Source organism: Diadema setosum, chromosome 19 (assembly GCF_964275005.1).
Source record: "Diadema setosum chromosome 19, eeDiaSeto1, whole genome shotgun sequence".
NCBI lineage: Eukaryota > Metazoa > Echinodermata > Echinoidea > Diadematoida > Diadematidae > Diadema > Diadema setosum.
This window is the reverse complement of record NC_092703.1, coordinates 30,269,801-30,287,732: the sequence shown is the minus strand read 5'-3', so window position 1 is coordinate 30,287,732 and position 17,932 is coordinate 30,269,801. Positions and strand designations below refer to the sequence as shown.

Here is a 17,932-nt window from a genome sequence, read left to right as displayed (position 1 = left end):
TGAAAATGGTAACAATTCACTATTCAATTCAGAAATTGCACTTTTTCTCCACACCTGTACCTTGAAAATTACTCAATGCCTAAATGTATGAATGGGTCAAAGTCAAGTTAAAGTCCTTAAATCCCTAGATACATGCTCTCCTATTCATCCAATTAAACCTACGTCAAGGAAGGTGAACATTCAACACATTTGTGACAAACTTGTCATTCCAATATTTTGCCAATTTTGTGAAAATGTAATCACACAGTGTCCACATGTACTATCTAGACCTATTGGGAAAATCATGCATTATGGCGGAGGCATACCAGTCGCCAAAGCGACATTTCTAGTTGTGGTAAGGTCTTTGAATCCTTTGGAAATGCATTTCCACTGTATGTTCAAGTTGGCCTTTATTAGGTAACTAGTACACATGAGCTTAGCCAAAAGGCCGAGAAGCCGACTAGTAAATCCAAACATGCAGAATGTGAGTAATTACAGCCAAATCAGACTGCAAATAAGAAAATTATGGCAATGTAATATGTTTCAGGAAACTTTGTGAAATTTTCAAGTCCTATAACTTTCTTATGTCTGCAAGAAATAGAGTAAAATGTTGTCAACCTGTCTTAGGTAGTATGCTCAAGTTTAGAGGAAAGTAGGAATATGAGCAACAAACTTATGACTTTTCTGAGGTTAGCAGTATGGGTGTATCTCTGGATTGGTCATAACTGCTGCATGTAGTTGTTTTGTTTTCAAGCATGCATCAAAGTATGCTGTCAGAGTACAGTGAACCTCTTTTTGCTGACTCCGTTCCCTGTGAGACTCTCAGAATTCCATAGATTTTACACAGGGCCCACCAGGAATATAGAGGCATGGGGTTAAGCAAAATGAATTCTGGAGTGCTGAAATGCTGTAGATGTAATTGCTTTATAAGTATTAGGTGGCAGAGACCTCTTGAACATGTCTCTCAAATGCTTTCAAGTCTCATGATGATGTGGAACATGTGAACATCTGCTCAGTATATTTTGAAGAGTTTGCAGCTTTGCTGATGTCAAATGGAACCCCCCTGGTGTGTTCACATCAGGCTAAGATCAGACCTTGGGAAGCAGCAAATATGGACAAGAGTTCCTCTCTGTGATTACCCCCCCCCCCCCCCCACTTCCTCTGTCAACCAACATCTCCAACTTCACACTCTGAACAGGAGAATTTTGACCTCGCCAATTTGACGAGGTTCCACTGTACTGAAGCACACGCTATGTTTACCTTTCCTGTGGTTTCCTGTTACATTTTCTCTTTCACTGTGTTTTGTTCATTTCCTTCTCTGCCTGTGACATGCCTTTGTGTGTCAACTGAGGATGTTTACTGATGATGGTGTGTGTGGGGGGAGGGGGGAGGGGGGAAGGGGCGGGGTTAGTACCGACTGGTGGGAAGAATGTTATGAGTGTGAAGAAAGTGGTTGTACTTTGCTTGTGTAGTGATGAGAGTTCAATCGTGGTGTCTTTGAAGGGGGCTACTTGGGTTCTGGAGTGTATGTGTTTTTTGCGTTAGTGTTAGTTGGTGTATTTACTTGTAATGTTTGTTTGTTTGTGTGTGTGTGTGTGTGTGTGTGTGTGTGTATTTGTGTGTGTTTGTATGTCTGTGTGTGTTTAAGTAATACATGCAAATTATGTAAGTTCACATCGAGACCATAATTTCTTTGCCAGTAAGATACCTAAAGGCTTTCAAATTGGTAAAAAACAGAAAGAAGGCCAGCAATCTTTGAACCAATATCTGAACCAGTCTCTGAACTAGTGTATGTATTTCTCTCTTTGAAATTGCTGAAATTGTGAATGTCTGTAAGTTTTATTACCAATAATCATGTTTATTCATACTATGACATGTGGACCATAAAACCAGTCTAGATTATTAGAAAGTATAAAAACTTCTCGGGTGAAGTGATGATGTATGTTATTGAGCACTTAAGTGATGTTGATGATTATTTTACAGGTGCTTTTACTTAAAAGTGTTTTTTCTGCAAGATGGATGAATTGTGCATCTAGCTTCTGTACCGTCAGCTTCAAAAGTATTTTTCAATTTCTCAGTTTCCATTCCTTTTTTAAATCATTCACTAGCCCTTTGTAATAGATTTATTCCTATGGAGTACAGATCAAGGCGTCAAAAGTTAAACATACCTGATGAAATAACATTCAGTCCTTTCCACTCACTGGGCTTCATTCAGGCAATCCAGAACCAGTTTGAGCAGAAGAGGCTGGAGATTGAAAAGCTGAATCGCGATGCGCAGCAGCTGAGCACCGGGGGCGCCAGGCAGGTTGCCGAGCCGGTGATGCTGCGCGTGAACACCAGGTGGCGAGAAATCGAGGGACACTTTGCCCAGTTCCGGAAACCCGTCCGCGAGGAGGTTTTCGTCGAGAGGACCGTCACGGAAGTCAAGACAACTTACAAGTGAGTTTAAACTTTGTGTGATTTTCATCAAATTGTATTTGCTGTCATCACACAATCTAAACTTATCTTAAATTGTTTTATCATGTATGGCCCATGACGGTAATGATATTTGTTCAACAGCTGTAGTCAAGGCAATAAAAACTTTAGAATTCATCTTTTGTTGATTGTGATATTTTGATCTTTGAAATGCAAAGTACGGTTGAATGAAGGTAACAGACAGGTGAAATGCTAATGGTGTGATAAAACCCATGTGCCTCCCTTCAATCCATGGCTTATTTGTAAAATAATAATCACAGATTTGAATTATTATTTCATTAAATTGGAAAATGTCCTGAATATTACACTGTAAAAGTGTTTCTTTGGCAGTGGTTTTTGAATAATGTAGAAGTTCAGACTTCATGTTTCTGATTACAGCTGGAACAGCAGCTGTTACTTTCAATAATTTTTATAATCAATCCATAAATTCATGTTCAATGTCAAGAAATGGAAGTAGAATGCACTTTTTGGCTGTCCTTTTCGCATGCTGTTAAAAAAGAAAGCCTTCATGCAAATTTGGGAAAAAAAAGAAAAAAAGTAGAGTTAGACTCTCATACAAGTTATTAAAGAAATCCTATAAATGTATATAAAAAGTATACAATACTGTACACAAAATATGTATATATTCATGGGAAGACAATGTGTAAATACGTCGAAGTGAGGTGTACCCCGAGACCATCAGTACATTCTTCAACCACCCCCCCCCTCCTTTTTTTTTCACCCCCCTCTCCTCCATCTCACTCAATTGACACTAAGGTCTCCTTTATTTGATTGAGGCGATCACTTGCGCTCATGAATGCGTCGTACAATCTCAGTTAAGCCCGGGGGAATCACTCCCCGACTCCGCTAAAAAATGTATGCACCGGTCCACCTTTCTCCTTTTCTCCTTTTCGCATTTATTTCCCTCCATATCTTATTTATTAATTTCTCATTACTTCATTTATTTCTTTCTTCCCCTCCAACTTTTATGCATTTTTATATTCATCTCTCTCTCTCTTGTGCATTTGCCTCCAAGGTTCGAAGAGGCCACCATAGAATCCGAGCCGGCTCCCGCACCACCGCCGTCGGCGGACTTCAGCTCGCTGCTGTCAGAGGCCAATGCACTCTCGGATAGGGTGGCCGGCACCGGGGAGAAGCTGAAGGTGCCCGAACTAACGGGCGCAGCCTTCGAGAGCTTCTCCATGCAGGAGGACCATCTGAAGGTGAGTGACCTCTTTGTGAAAATTGACAGCCAGGGCCAATTTCATGGCAGAAGGGCCAATTTTTGCAGTGTCAAGGAATTTAAAGAAAACAAAGAAAAAAGCCCAACCCTAAAACAAATTGCACATGAAATAAACTCATGAAGTCACCGGAGTATAACTGTGCAGTGAAAACACCTAGTGATTTCAAAATTGTGTCAATTTGCAGTCATATGTTTTTATTACATTACACTTCTGTGGACATGTGTCCTTCTACCACTGAGGAGAAAGTAAGTGGATTGCATGCTTGTGTATGTGTGTGTGTGTGGAGTGTTATATAGAGTTTAACCCTTCTGATGCCATGGTAACGATGCAAAGTTTATATCTTTACAATGTATCTTATGCCACAGAATTAAATTCAGTTCATCAAACTTTTAACCTTTTAAATCAGCAGAAAAAATTGCTTTATATGTGTGATTGAGAGTGAGTGCATACAACTTGCATTCATCATAATTCTATGTACATTGTATGTGTATTCAAGTGTACCTCATGATACAGTATAAATAATATTCTGTAGAGAATGCTACCTAAAAAGAAGAAAAAAAAAAAAGGTGAGTTCTCTTTGCTCCTACAGCTCTGTTGAAGAGATGGTTAAGTGGCATCATAAGGGTTGAGTTTATTTTTTATTATGTAAGCTGTGGACGTTAGCATGGCAAGTTTGGTGTATATGGATGTTTGAATGAGCAATGAAAAGTGAATGTTACTGCTACAATGTGTAGAAAACTTCATGATATGGCAATTGACTGGAAATTTGACGTTGAGGAATTGAATCAGTGTGCTATGTGGAAGTGTCTGCGTATAAAACATTGGTATTGAAAGGAATGTGAATTGTGTGTGTGCTGTTGGTGATTACTGAACATACTTTATTCTAATGTCAGGTTTCATACAGGAGATACTTTGAGATGTTGATGATGCACAGAAGTCTTTTGATTGTGTCTGGTAATGAGAATGGGCGTGGTGAGTGAAGTTTGCAGCAAATCCAAGTATGTTGTTCTATGAGCAGTGTGGATGGTGATTGACAGCGCTGTTGAAGCTGTTTGCTTGTTTTACACACATTTGTTGCTGCAACCTTGTTGCAGATCATCCCATTGTAGAATGTTTGAAGTTGCCATCAGGGCAGACACAATCTGAAAGATGTGGCTGCCATTATCTTTGCCACCATTGCCACTGGCAACTATCCTGTTTGCAACGTCATTGGATTTTTTACAACAGCAATCCTGAGAAGGCTGCATGTATGTGTTGTATGTTTAACTCTGTCTCGTACAATTAATGATTATGGTGCTGCCGGATCATTGTTTTGCTTAATCATCAGTGTCAATTTGAAAGTACAGCTTTAAAAAAAAATATATATTAAATTGCAGTTAAAGGCACATATTTTGGTTTGATGTTGTTCATTCACTAACTGACATTGCACCAGGTGTTGTCCAGCCACTGGCATAAGTTCTATCATTTTTTTTTTTTTAATGCAGACTGGTATTATGAATCATATCATTAACAGAAACTTCTAAAAGTTTATGAAGCACTATACAAAGTTCCCAATTAGGTTCTAGAGAGTGAAGCTCCTCAATATTGTCTCATATTGACGTCCTTCATCATACTGTGCGGAAATCTTTCCCAACTCGCCAATTATTTTGGCAAATAGAAGCTGGTGTGGTATTTACTCAAACAGCAGCCTGATGTTTACGTGCAAACAGCCCCCCCCCCCCTCCTCGCCTTACCCTGTTTACGGCAGCACTCCGAAGAAGATTAACAACTTCCAGGGGGATGATTTGGCCAGAAAGCGCGGTGCGTCATTATCGGCCCTTTTGAGAGGGTCTCCCGTTTCGAGTGCGTGCTTTCACCGAACTATCCACTGTCATGAGTGCTACGAGATAAAGAGTCAAATTCCTAATAATCGAAATCATTCATATTCTTTTGTTGTTGTTCTTTTTTTTTGCCTAATAGAAGATGGCACCTTTCGTAGTTGTTATTTTATTTCTCTCTCTCTTCACGGATGTCACCGTTGATAGCATTCATCACGAGAGCCACTTAGCAGGCGACAGAGAGGCGTTGTTTGTCTGATTAGATTTCGCGGTATGTTGAGACGGCGAGAATGAAAGCCGCACCAGAAATTCCTGACTCAGAAGAGTGAACATTTTGCCATGTTTCATATTTTTGAGGATATATATTTATGTTAGTGCGCATCAGTGTTCTCTCTGCCAGTTAGCATTAGGAGTTTTGTGAAGAACTGAAGTGTAGGTATAAAAGAACATTGATGACTTTAGCATTGTTACAATATCTGGAGAAAAACTGTCTGAAGCAGATTTGTGTGAGCTTGAGAAGTTGATATTTTTTTTTTAATTTCTAAGAACACAAGAAGCTTTGGATTATTGTAATTCATCTAAATTCCATACAATTTATGTATTTACCTTGAACAAAATATTCCAGAATGAATGCTAAATTCAATTTTCACATAGTACTGCAGAGAGGGCCTTGTAAAACATCTTAGTTTAGCCAAGCCACCCTACATAAAAATGCAGATGTTAAGAACTTTTCGTCTGATGATGATGATGCGGTCTCATCTCCAATGGCAACTAGTCAGAAGGTAGCGAGGATGGTGAACTGTGATCATTATTGGTTTAATCTGCAGCAAGGGAGGATTCAGTTTTGAGGATAGGAAACAGTGAAGAACCCAGGAGGAAGAGGAGGAGGAGGAGGCGATAGGGGAGGAATGGACAGAGAATGATGACCTGATCCTCCGTATCCCACAAAGCCGAGATGCTTAACCCATTATCGACCGATTACTGGTCTCTGCGGACCCCAGAGATCAAATTTGAACACTCCTCGGGGTCTAGTGGGGCTGTTTCACTGTAATCGATATGGCAACCTGTTTCCCCAGCTCCATTCCCCAAAAATGTTCAGATCTGAAGGAGATTCAATGACAACGCGAGAAAAAGGGGCGGGGACGGGGGTAGGGGAGGATCGGGTTTTGACTTCGATTATTGTGGCGTGTCTTCTCGCAGAGAAACGACATGAAGTGTGTTGTCTCTAGAGATGGGATGGGGCGGCTGTGTTTGTACATGCAGCCACGTGTGCTCCCCCGAAAGAAAAAAAAAAGAAGGAAAAAAAAGTGCTGTCCGGCATCCATTTCTCGGTATTTGGGGTAATGGTGCTCAAAGACAGTGCTGGGCGAGTCTGCAGGGTTTCACACATAACATATTGTAGAGGACGACGATCAGGTTTGCCGGCAGCGTCACGTATTCCCACACTTTTCATCCTCCCTGTCTCCGGGCTGACACTCCTATATGGTATTGAGGCGGCAAGGCAGCGATACTCTCCACTCATTTTACTTCAGCTAATGAGTGTGGCTCTCAGAGTCTTGCATACTCTGAATATCATTCCTTTTCATTAACCTGTCATGAACTTGAAATGTACAGCACAATGTAGAAACTCAGGAATGCTATCCTCTTGTGTAATTAAAGCAGTAGTCATCTTGTTTTTCCTTGCGTAGTGGTATACAAGGTTCATAGTCAACAGCATTGCATTCACTGAAAGGTTTGTTGCCCAGAACTCAACGTATATGATACTGCTTAACTTTGATAGGGAATATACGTACACAGATAGATTCTTTCGGATAGATTAGCTATATAGGAAGAGGACAAGACAAAGTATTATGTGAGTGAAATGACACACATGAAAAACAAATCACTGAGCAACTATCACTCCCCCTTTCTCCCTTTCCTTGTGGTATGTCTGCAACATCTTTAATTTAACTCCACACTGTTAAATGCACTGTCCAAAGTCCATGGCATAGAAAGGGTTAATAGTCTTCCCAAGCAATGTGCCTCACCTCTACCTATCATACAATGTCTGTCTTGTAAGAGTGTTGGTTATAAAAAAAAACAAAAATAGGAGAATGTGCGTTTTTATAATTCGAGAGATGTTACTGTATCAAATCTGGGTTCTGTATTCAAACACCTCAGCAGATACAGTGAAAAAACAATACATTTGCAGTGTATATAATATGTGTGACAAAATGAAATGCGTACTTCTCGACTTCTGTGTTATTTTGACATGTTAGTCTTCATACTCTTCTTAAAAACTCTATCTTTCTGAACTTTTTGTGGTCTTGCTACAAGGTGAATATGAAGATAACTCCTTCCAAATGGTACCAGCATGCCACAAACATTTCTTTTTTCAGGTGTGATCTATCAAGACCATGTTAGAAGAGATGCAGAGAGAGAGAGAGAGAGAAAGGTATGATAGATAAAGAGGGAGAGAGAGAAGGGCTAGGCAGAGAGAAGTGAAGAAGAAGAATAAAAGAAGAAGGAGGTAGAACTTCAGGCAGAGTAACAGAGTTTAGGAAAGATATCTTGGAATGTAAAAGAGGGAAAAAAAAGTACAGTGAACTCAACCCGGTTGATGTGATGAGTACCGATATCAAGTATGTTATTGGTCTCTACTTGTCTCCACTACCCCCCCCCCTCCATTTTCCTACATCAAATGCAGGTGTTTGCCAACCTCGAGTATGCGATACCTACAAAGTAAAGTTACCACCCGTCCACCGTGGTTCCTCGATTCCATGCTAGGTGCCCCAGTACCAACAAAATGAAGGGATTTTGACTCAAAGCTATCAGAACTCATGAGTAGCTATCACAAACTGACTACTTTTTTTTGGGGGGGGGGGAAGGAGATTTAGGGATTTTTTCTTTTTTTGGGGGGGGGGAGGGAGGGTTGAGCTTGGACAAAAGGTATGGAGGAAATAGTTTTACTCACCAAACATGAGAAAATTAAAGATTCCCCATTGCCCTTTGGACAGAAAAAAAAAATGCATTCAATTGAGTACATGCAACTCTGCTGTCATGGATGCAAAGATGAAATTTGCGGGAAATTAACTCTCTCACTATGAGAGATGTTTTATTTGTGTGTACTTGATTTATACAAGTTTATGTGCAGATTTGAAAAGCTGACATTTCTGGGAAACAAACTCTGTCACTATAGAGAGAGATGTTTGTTTGTGTGTACTTGATTTATACTTAATATGCAGATTTATATTTAATATGCAGATGTGAAAAGAAGGCTACACACCACATTCATATATGGGTTTTCATTATGTTTGCACCAATCATTTATTTTCTTCATACATTCAGATTAAATCCAAAAGTATAAAAGCAAACCAGGTATACGGTGAGAATACTATGTGATAGGGACACAAAAGTAGAAGGATATTTTTAGAGACACAAAAGTAGAAGGATATTTTGAGAGACAAAAAGTGGGCTGGTGATAAATTGGAAAGAAATATAAGCTGGAAAAGGAGCATGCGTGAAAGAACAAAGGGATTGTACAGGTGCAGCTGCACTGAAAATGCCATTAACACCTTTTAACAAGTGAAATATGTCTTTGATACCTTTTAGCAACTCCTTGTCAAACATTTAGAGCAGCCTGAACTAGAAAGTAGAAGGGAAAAAAAAAAGCATGGGATAGAATGAAAGAATTGGACAAGATGGGTGGATGTGAAATATATGCCATTAATACCTTTTAGCAACACTTTGTCAGTCATTTAAGGCAGCTTGAACCGGCATAATGTACTTTTTACCCCCAGATTGATATCAAACTACTCCGCCGAGTCTCGTAGTAGCATACCAAAGCCATTTCCAGGCGATGGGATGGGGGGGGGGGGGAGGCAGCTCTGTGACAAGTCCCTTTGATACAACCAATCACATGTCCCAGAGAAAATATCTTCCCTGTCAGTGTTTATGATCTGAACTTTGTTTGAACCACCTTTTTTTTTCAAATCAATAAGTTCATCTTTTGTTTATCATAGTAGAATTCTGCAGCCAAGTGTATCACCTTTGTTTTTGTATGTAGTGGTCTTACAGGTCCTTTTTTTTTCATCCGATAAATTTCTAAGAAAATGCATATACATACAGTTCAGATAATAGTAAAGCAGATATTTTGTCTTGAGTTGCCATGGTAACAAGATTGTTACATTGACTGCATAGGAGTGATGTATCTTATCCTGAGTTTACAATATCATGATTTGAAATGATGTCCTCTAGATATCACTGTTTATCACATATGCAAAATGATGTTTGACTATACCATGTAGTCCCATCTATGTGTGATTTTGTTTGCTCTGTTTTGAGCTATAAAGAAAGGGACCATTGCAAACATTCCTTAAGCATTTCACCATTATGTGTAGTAACCAAGGGAATAAACTGTGATTAAGAATTTCCTCAGAGCTTTTTAGCGTGTAGTCATGCAGTCTTAACAAGCACAAGCAAAAGCAAAAACAAATCAACAAAACAACAGGCAAAACTTTGGTATTAATAGCTTTGCAATCAGGACAGCATAGATAATCAAGCAGTACACTTTGCAGTGTGACATGTTATTGTCCATCGTGAATTATAGGACAGACGGGCAATCACCTGAAATGTCTGCACAGAGAAAGCACAAAAACATTGAAGAAACATGCATGAAAAAAAGAAATCAGAACAGGAACCGTGACAAAAAAAAAAAAAAAAATCACACATGTCGCTAAGCAACCAGCTTAGTAATGTTATTGATTCGATCCGGCGAAGTATTGGCCAAATTAATATGGTAAACATGTCACAAACAATTTATGCCAAGGGATTTCTCAACACTTTGGAGATTATGATGCTCATTTCCAATTTCAAAAAATGATTGAAACCGGAAGGGAAGAAGCATTCTCCTCCAGTTAATATAAAAAGATCTGCACTGCCAGAGTACTAGAAAGACGAATTTGACATTCTCTCAAAAGATATGAAAAGCAATTATGTTTTGTGAGATTAATGTTGAGGAATAATGATACTTATAGAATATGGTCTTATTTACCCAGGGTAGCCTCTTCAGTGTTACCGCTGCTCTACCAGAGGGCCCTGCCATTGTTATTACCCCATTGTTGCCAGGTACCCATTACTTTAAAACATGAAATTTTAACGGCATTCAATTTTCGCGAATTGGAGCCGATGGCCTTTTTCACGGCATGAAATTTTCGCGAAGTGCCTCTGGCATCCAATGTATAATTTTAGTGTAGACAAGAACCTTCGCGTGCATTTTAATTTTGTGAATCTTGGCTCTCGCGAGATTCGCAAAATTAAAATGCCCGCAATCATTCCGGGTTGTACAGTATTGCACCTGGATGGTAGAGGAATATCTTGGGATAAAATCACATTGTCAGAGTATGAAGGCTCTTGGCAGGAGTTGAACCCGGGACTTCTTTTTCAAAGTCTAGAGTCCACTATGCCACAGTACCCACAGTAATGACACTGCACATAATTTCCAAAAGTGAATTTCAGAATGGCCGGGGAATGTAAGATACTCCTCATGTCAACTGATTGCATCAGTTACTGAAAAGCCAGAGATACATTTATGTACATGCATTTTTATTTCATGAACACTGGAGCCAAAATTTGTGAAATTAAAATGCATGCAAAAGCTCTTGTCTACACCATATTTACATTGAATGCCAGTGCCAGTTTGCAAAAATGTTATGCCATGAACATTTCTTGCTTTACAGTGGTTAGATACAGCAGAGAAGCTCAAACAGAAACTACTACTTAGTGTGTATTGACATGAAATATGTGATTATATGTGATCTTGAGGCAGAAGGGAACATGAAACACTCCACTGCAGTCGGTCTACATTCATACACAAATAATGGGGTACTGTCAAACAGATGGTAAGAAAATTCCCTTTACCGCATTTGGTGTATGATTCATTCGTTCATTCATGTATTTTTTCATCTCCAACAGAACTTATAAATACATTTTTTTTTTCTCACATAAAACATAAGTACATGTATGTGTCAACAATTACAAAATATAAAAAATGATATTTATGGATAAACAAATGATAGGGTGGAAAGAAAAGCACAAAACATTTTGAAGTTTAGAAAATGCAGGAGATGGGGAGGAATGCTGAAGAAGCAATGCTTGTAGGGTGCATTCCCCCAAACATAGTAAAACAAATATACATAAGATATCATTGATCTTTTACTTTTGTACACGAAATTCAATTTACAAAATGAATTACACAAATTACGAATAAGAACCTAACTAGCCCTAGACAGACACCCAGACAAATCCAAACACTGTCGCTGTCGTGCAGAAAATAGAACGGGAAGGAAAAGACAGAGAGATGAAGAAGAGAGATAATAATCTCTGGAAGAAGAAGAGTTAATACTAGTTTTTCCCATCTGATCTGCATTGTGCATCTTGTTGCATTGAAACTGAAAAGTCCTGTTTACCTTTGGGAGCAGTCATTTAAAAAATGTTCAAGATATCATTTTTGAAGCATATGTGTTGGTCAGTTGAATCACAAAACATCCTACCATATAACATTTTGGCAGTAAAGCCTAAAATATAAGGAGATATCACTATTTTTTTCTCTTTAATCCATAATCGTAAATGGTTTAGTCTGGAATCATTTTTATCATTTTAACGAATTGTTCACATTTTGCATACTAGTATTTAACAATACTTAACATTGATTATACTGGTTTAAATTTTTACATTGGTTGTTTCTATCCCTAACTCTTATTTTAGAACTATTTTGTAGCACTGATGCTGAGTTTTTGCTTCATCTGTAAATGGTAAATTATGCCTTTAATCAAGAGTAGCAGACTTCAATAGGGATAATCTTTTCAAAGAAGAATTGGAGCATGAGGAAATACAATAATATCCTGCCCCAGAGGGCAATATAACAGTGGCAAAATCTGTGTGAGGTTGTTGCGAAGTCCCCATATTGAATTCTCTCAATGTTCTTATTTTTTTAGTAAACTGATTTCATTCTCGCTTGCTGTGATTGGAGATGACAGGTTCAGAAATAGTTCTCTCAACCTGAATTACGTGTTAATATGGAAGAAATAGGGAGGAGATTAAGCTATAGGGAAAGAGTAAGAGGAAGGGGCTGAATTGAAAAGCTTATATAATAAAGCTGAGAAATATGGTAATATGGTCCCTGAATTATTCAATCTCCTTTTGAAAGTAAAAAAGGAATCAGGCATGTGAGAAGGCAGCTAAATACCTTTATCAAAAAAGGGAAGAAGAAGAAGAAAAAGAGGGAAAAGCACCAAAGGTGATGGGGTTGGTGGCAATTAAGTGCAGCTGCCAGAGGCATGGATTTTTCTTGAATATCTTTTTTGTGTTCTCTCTTTTTTTTTTTGAAGTATAAAGGAATTGCCCTTATTTACTGGATTTGGTGCCGGCTTGAAAAATTAAAAAGGTGGACTTTAAGTTAATGGGAGGAATTGCTTTATGACTTTGGTTGGCACTCAGTCAACTCCTTCCCTTTGATGGCAGAACGCTGCATGTCTGATCTCAACACATTTTAACTTGTCCATGGTTTGTCTGCGATTCCACCACAGTGTGCGGCTGCTATCTGCGGAGGCTGTGAAATTTGTAACAACTTACTCTCGTGAATTGATTAATCTCCCCCTACTTGGATTCCAGGAAAAAAAATCGGCAACACATTTTCCTTCCCTCTCCGCAGTATTCAGTTTCCGAATCGCTTTCGCCGACCGTTTCGAATGTTTTCTGCAGAATGTGGTTTTTGCCGCTACAGACAGTTGCCATGGAGATGAAGGACACAGTCTCATGTTGTGGAGAAGGTTGGATATTTTCTCCTGCATCTTTACTTATATTCTGTTTGCGCTTTGTCCTGTGGTTTCCACATTTTTGTCCTTTTTTATGTTGGGCAGGGTGAAGATTTAATCGTAGATACACATACATTTACCTTTGTCCAAATTTTGCAAAATGCAGAGTGCTGTACCTGCTTAAATGATTATGGAACTTGTTTTGACATCTCTTCATGGTAATCATCTAAAATTCACATGTTTGGGCATGTATATTATAATTTGGAATCAGGTATTTGTGAAAAAGCAGCTCTAAAAGGAGGTCGTGTCCTGAAATGCAAAATAAAAAAGATAATCATCATCTGGATGAGTGGTCGTGTGGTGGAGGTTGGATGGATCCCAGAAACAATTTTCATCTACTGTCGCTATGCCGGAGTGATAGCCGAGACTATATCTCGGGTCTAACACACCCTGGAGGTATTTCTGGCTGGACAGATGAATGCCTTGGGCCAGTCTTGACGGTACGTGTATGAATTCATCCCCTCCAACGTGGCTCTCTGATGGCTCAATATCATTCTTTTGTCGATATGAAAACAGTTGGTGCTGGGCTGAGAGTGATGGGGGTGGGGGTTACTTTTCTTAGTTTAATCATGGCTTGGTGAAACACACACAGTGGGATAGGTACACATTTTGATAAAGATATTATATGGTTAATCAGAAATTGGTATGGTCGGGGATGCCCTGAACAGCTACCTGACAACCCTGCAGGAATTGATTTCATTTCTGTGGAGAATCTATTCTCTATTTTTACTCTCGCATTTTTTCTTCCTTTCTTTCTGTGTCTTCTTGCCACTTCCCTTCTCGTTCCATCCTTCTATCTTTCCTTCTCGTTCTTTCTTTATTTGTTATGTTCCGCTCCAACTTACATCCAATGGTCTCATCTCCTCCGGTCTTGGGGACCGTTAAACAAGAGATTGTCATCGGGGCGGAGCTGGAGGGTGTAGGCTTCTGCTCCCGGGTGCAATATTCATTGTTGGTAGGGAGGCCAGAACTCTCGAGAATGGGTGCCCCGAAGCCTCGGCAAGGTGAAGTCGTAAAGGGGAAGAGAAGAAATGAGGGGGGCAGGCCTTGTTTTGATTCATTTCATGTCTCAAGTCTTGCAGGACTTTTTCCATCATAATTTGAGTGTGTATGTGTGTGTGTGTGTGTGTGTGTGTGTGTGTGTGTGTGTGTATGTGTATGTGAGTGTGGAGTATGTGTTTACACTGGTTGAGTTTCTCGTCAGTTTCCTCGAGCGTTCTCGATACCCATTGCTCTTTCTCTGTCTTCTCAAGTCATGTTTTTCTTTAGTGACCCTTCAAGGGAAAACCATCTTTATTTATTTGTTTGATTAAAAAAAAAAGGTGAGTTAGGAGGTTGAGGGAGAGAGAGAAAAGGAGTGAAGGAGGAAAAGAAAATGGATATTAAGGGAAAGCAGAATAGACTGTCTAGCATTGTCTTTAGAATAGTGTCAGGATGGAAGCAGGAGCTCTTGTTTTTTCCTTCTTCTTGAGGAGGTGAGGTGCTCGGGTGTTAATAAGGGGAAGAGAAAAAGAGATAGACAAAGACAGGTAGAAGAGATGGAGAATGAAAAGGAGAGAGAAAGAGAGAGAGCTGGAGGGTTGAAGGGAGGCGTAGACATGGAGGATGCCTGCATATTTGCTCTGGTTGGACATTCGGCTGTCCGCTCCGTACCCTCATCGTGATTCTGATCTGTTTAGTCTCGGCGTACCTTTCCCTGGCGCTGAGGCTACTAGCCAGATAAGATAACTGTTTGCCAAAGTTTCCACCCAAGGATACTCTGCCCTCTATTTCTTTCCTGTGGATCAGAACTTTTTTGGTTGCTGTTTGCTGTTTGAGGTAGGGGTGTATTTTTCATCTCCCCTCCCCATCCCCCTTTCTTTCTCCCTATGGGCACAACAACTATCTCTCCGCCTTTCTTTTTGATGAGAGCTAGGGAGGTGTTTTGCTGTTTTATTGTTGTTGGGAAAACCTGGACAGGTAGACATGTTGAAGCAGTGAGGAATACAGACAAATCTTTCAGGTGGTTGGTTTTGTTATTCCAAATGGAGTCATTAACTCTAGTGTGCGACTTTTTTTCTCTTATATTTTTTTCTGCATTTGCAGCATGATACACATGGAATTTTTCATCCTGCGACTCGGTACTTAATTCTAATGGTGATGCGATTCTGATGACGGTGCCTAGGAATGACTCCCCGGATGTTGGACTCTGGGTGCCATCCTGCTCATCGTCATGGCTGTTTGTAGGGATTTGGAAGCAGCCTCCAATGGATGTGGTGATTCTGCCAGGATGCGTAAGCAGGGAGAGTGAGATTATCAGCTTCTGTGAGCAAAGAATGCTGTCTGTGGATGGATCACGTAGCAGAAATTACGATATCAAAGGAACGGATTCTCATCTTCGTCAGTCACGCTTTAAATTTTTGCTTGCATGTTGTTCAACATTTATTGGACTGCCTTTTCTATCTTTATATTCACATTAAAGGGGATGGCTAGTAACCGATCAGTGGGAATCAGTGGGAATGCTGAGGGATGATTGTTCCAATCCTTGTGGGATTCATTTAAGAGTACATTATATATAGAGATTAATGCCCCGTCACTGACCAGGCACGCTAACCTGTAAACATTAAACTGCACATTACTTGAATATGAGACCATTCTGAAGCAAATAATTTTCACACAACAATAGATATATAATGTACTCTTAAATGAATCCCACAAGGATTGGAACAATCATCCTCCAGCATTCCCACTGAATCCCACTGATCAGTTACTAGCCATCCCCTTTAAGTGCCTATTATTCAGTCATTTTCACTGTTGCATTTCTAGCCATACATATTTCATCCTGTCCATTGAGTTATGTAGTTGTGATTGATACGATTTCTTATTTATATTCTATGGTAGAACATACTGGCATTCAGATATTTTAAAGAAGTATTGCAGACATGTGAGGATTTTAGGGAGATGATTTGGCAAATGTTTTTTAATTATGCCTCCCATGACATGGAATTGAGAAGTTTGGATAAAGGAACTTAAGTTTTTGTGGCATTATTTTTCATGTGATTTCTATCCTAGTTCATTATGGGGTTCAATGGCAACTCTTTAAAGCCTCTTTATACCTGAAAAAACATCAAATGATATTTTATTGTATTTCTACCATTTTATCTCATTCAGTGAATTTGTGTTTTCAACACCTTCTGCTACAGCACAGTTACTGTTTATATCAAACGTTGTAATAAGGTCTATGAGTGAACAGTGATCTCTATCAAAACTACGGAGAAAAAGAGAATATATCTGAAAAAGCAAACACATATTTAAATGAAACCACTGCAGAAATTGCGGGCATTTTACTTTTTATTCACTTATTCGCTTATTCATTCATTCATTCATTTTTCATCTCCAACAAAAACATGAATATCAAATTACAGAAAATAAGAGCGCGAATTAACATTACAATGTACAACAAAAAAAACAAAATTGATAGGTTTGCCAAACATCATGAAAATGCTGGGTATTAGGAGGAATACATGTTCTTCACAAAGGAAATGTTAGAAGGCTTTACAAGCATATCTGTTCATCATGTCATCATTTTATTTGATTTGTTTCCCTGTGCAAATCACTGTACTCTTAAACCAGGGGAGATAGGGAAAAAAAGTAATTACAGGAAATGATAAGATTCATCTCAAGTCTTGATTATGGCAACACCATGGTACATGTATGCTAATAGTGTTGAAACAATCATACAACTTCCTGGAAGTATACCTCTCTTCAGAATGCATAAACAAAGCTTTACCTTTTCAAGCAATACAGTTACGACCTTCCCTGCATTATTCGGTGATGAATCACGTGGCAGTTAGCACCAACTGACAGCAGTTGGGTGTGCTTGATGTGATTTCATAGGTTTATGACATCAACAACTGTTCATTAAGTCTTTTACTGATGAATGAATGTTAGCTGCTGTTTCCTGCCTGTTCACTTTCAGGCAACCTGTAAAATGACTTTGTCAGTCTGTGATGTGCAAGTGAACATGTTGGGAAACAATTGGTCCAGTTGATGCTTACTTAAAGGGTGTGTACAGTTCTGGTCGAGGTGAGGATTTAGCTTTTAACGTTTTGCAAGATATTCAGAAACCACTCTATGAGATGTCCAAGAAGATGCAGTTCTAAGGGGTATCAAAAGTTTATTCGATGAAAATCGGTTTTGAAATGGCTGAGATATCAAAAAACAAGGTGAAACAAAGAGATCCTAGTAAAGTTGTGGCATGTCGCCTTTTATTATTAGCACTTTTTTGGATATCTCAGCCATTGAAAACCAATTTTCATCAAATAAAAGTTGAATCCTTCCTAGAATTACATGCTCTTTCATATTTCATAAGAGGCTTTTCATTATCTCACTTAGGAATGTTCAAAACATGAATCCCCACCTCAACCAGTACTGTACAGTCCCTTTAACCTGTGTCGTGCTTGGGTGCCAATTTGCACAGAAAACCCCATAGCATTTTACACACTGACTAAAGTCCCTGGCACAGGAAGGGTTAAGCTATGTTTTCACAATCCAGTTGGGTTTTAAAAACAAGGAAGAGTTTGTTTAACCTGTGTCGTGCTTGGGT

The 17,932-nt window shown here is 39.2% G+C and overlaps 1 protein-coding gene across 1 annotated transcript in view; it reads left to right on the top strand.

Annotated features, from left to right (window-relative positions):
* The window catches only part of LOC140242416 (dystrophin-like), a 278,004-nt gene that overhangs the window by 73,773 nt on the left and 186,299 nt on the right, over positions 1-17,932 (top strand). Inside the window, exons 35-36 of the mRNA XM_072322153.1 lie at positions 2,195-2,418; positions 3,470-3,656. Of these exons, the coding sequence (XP_072178254.1) occupies positions 2,195-2,418; positions 3,470-3,656 (411 nt within the window). The remainder of the gene's footprint in view (positions 1-2,194; positions 2,419-3,469; positions 3,657-17,932) is intronic.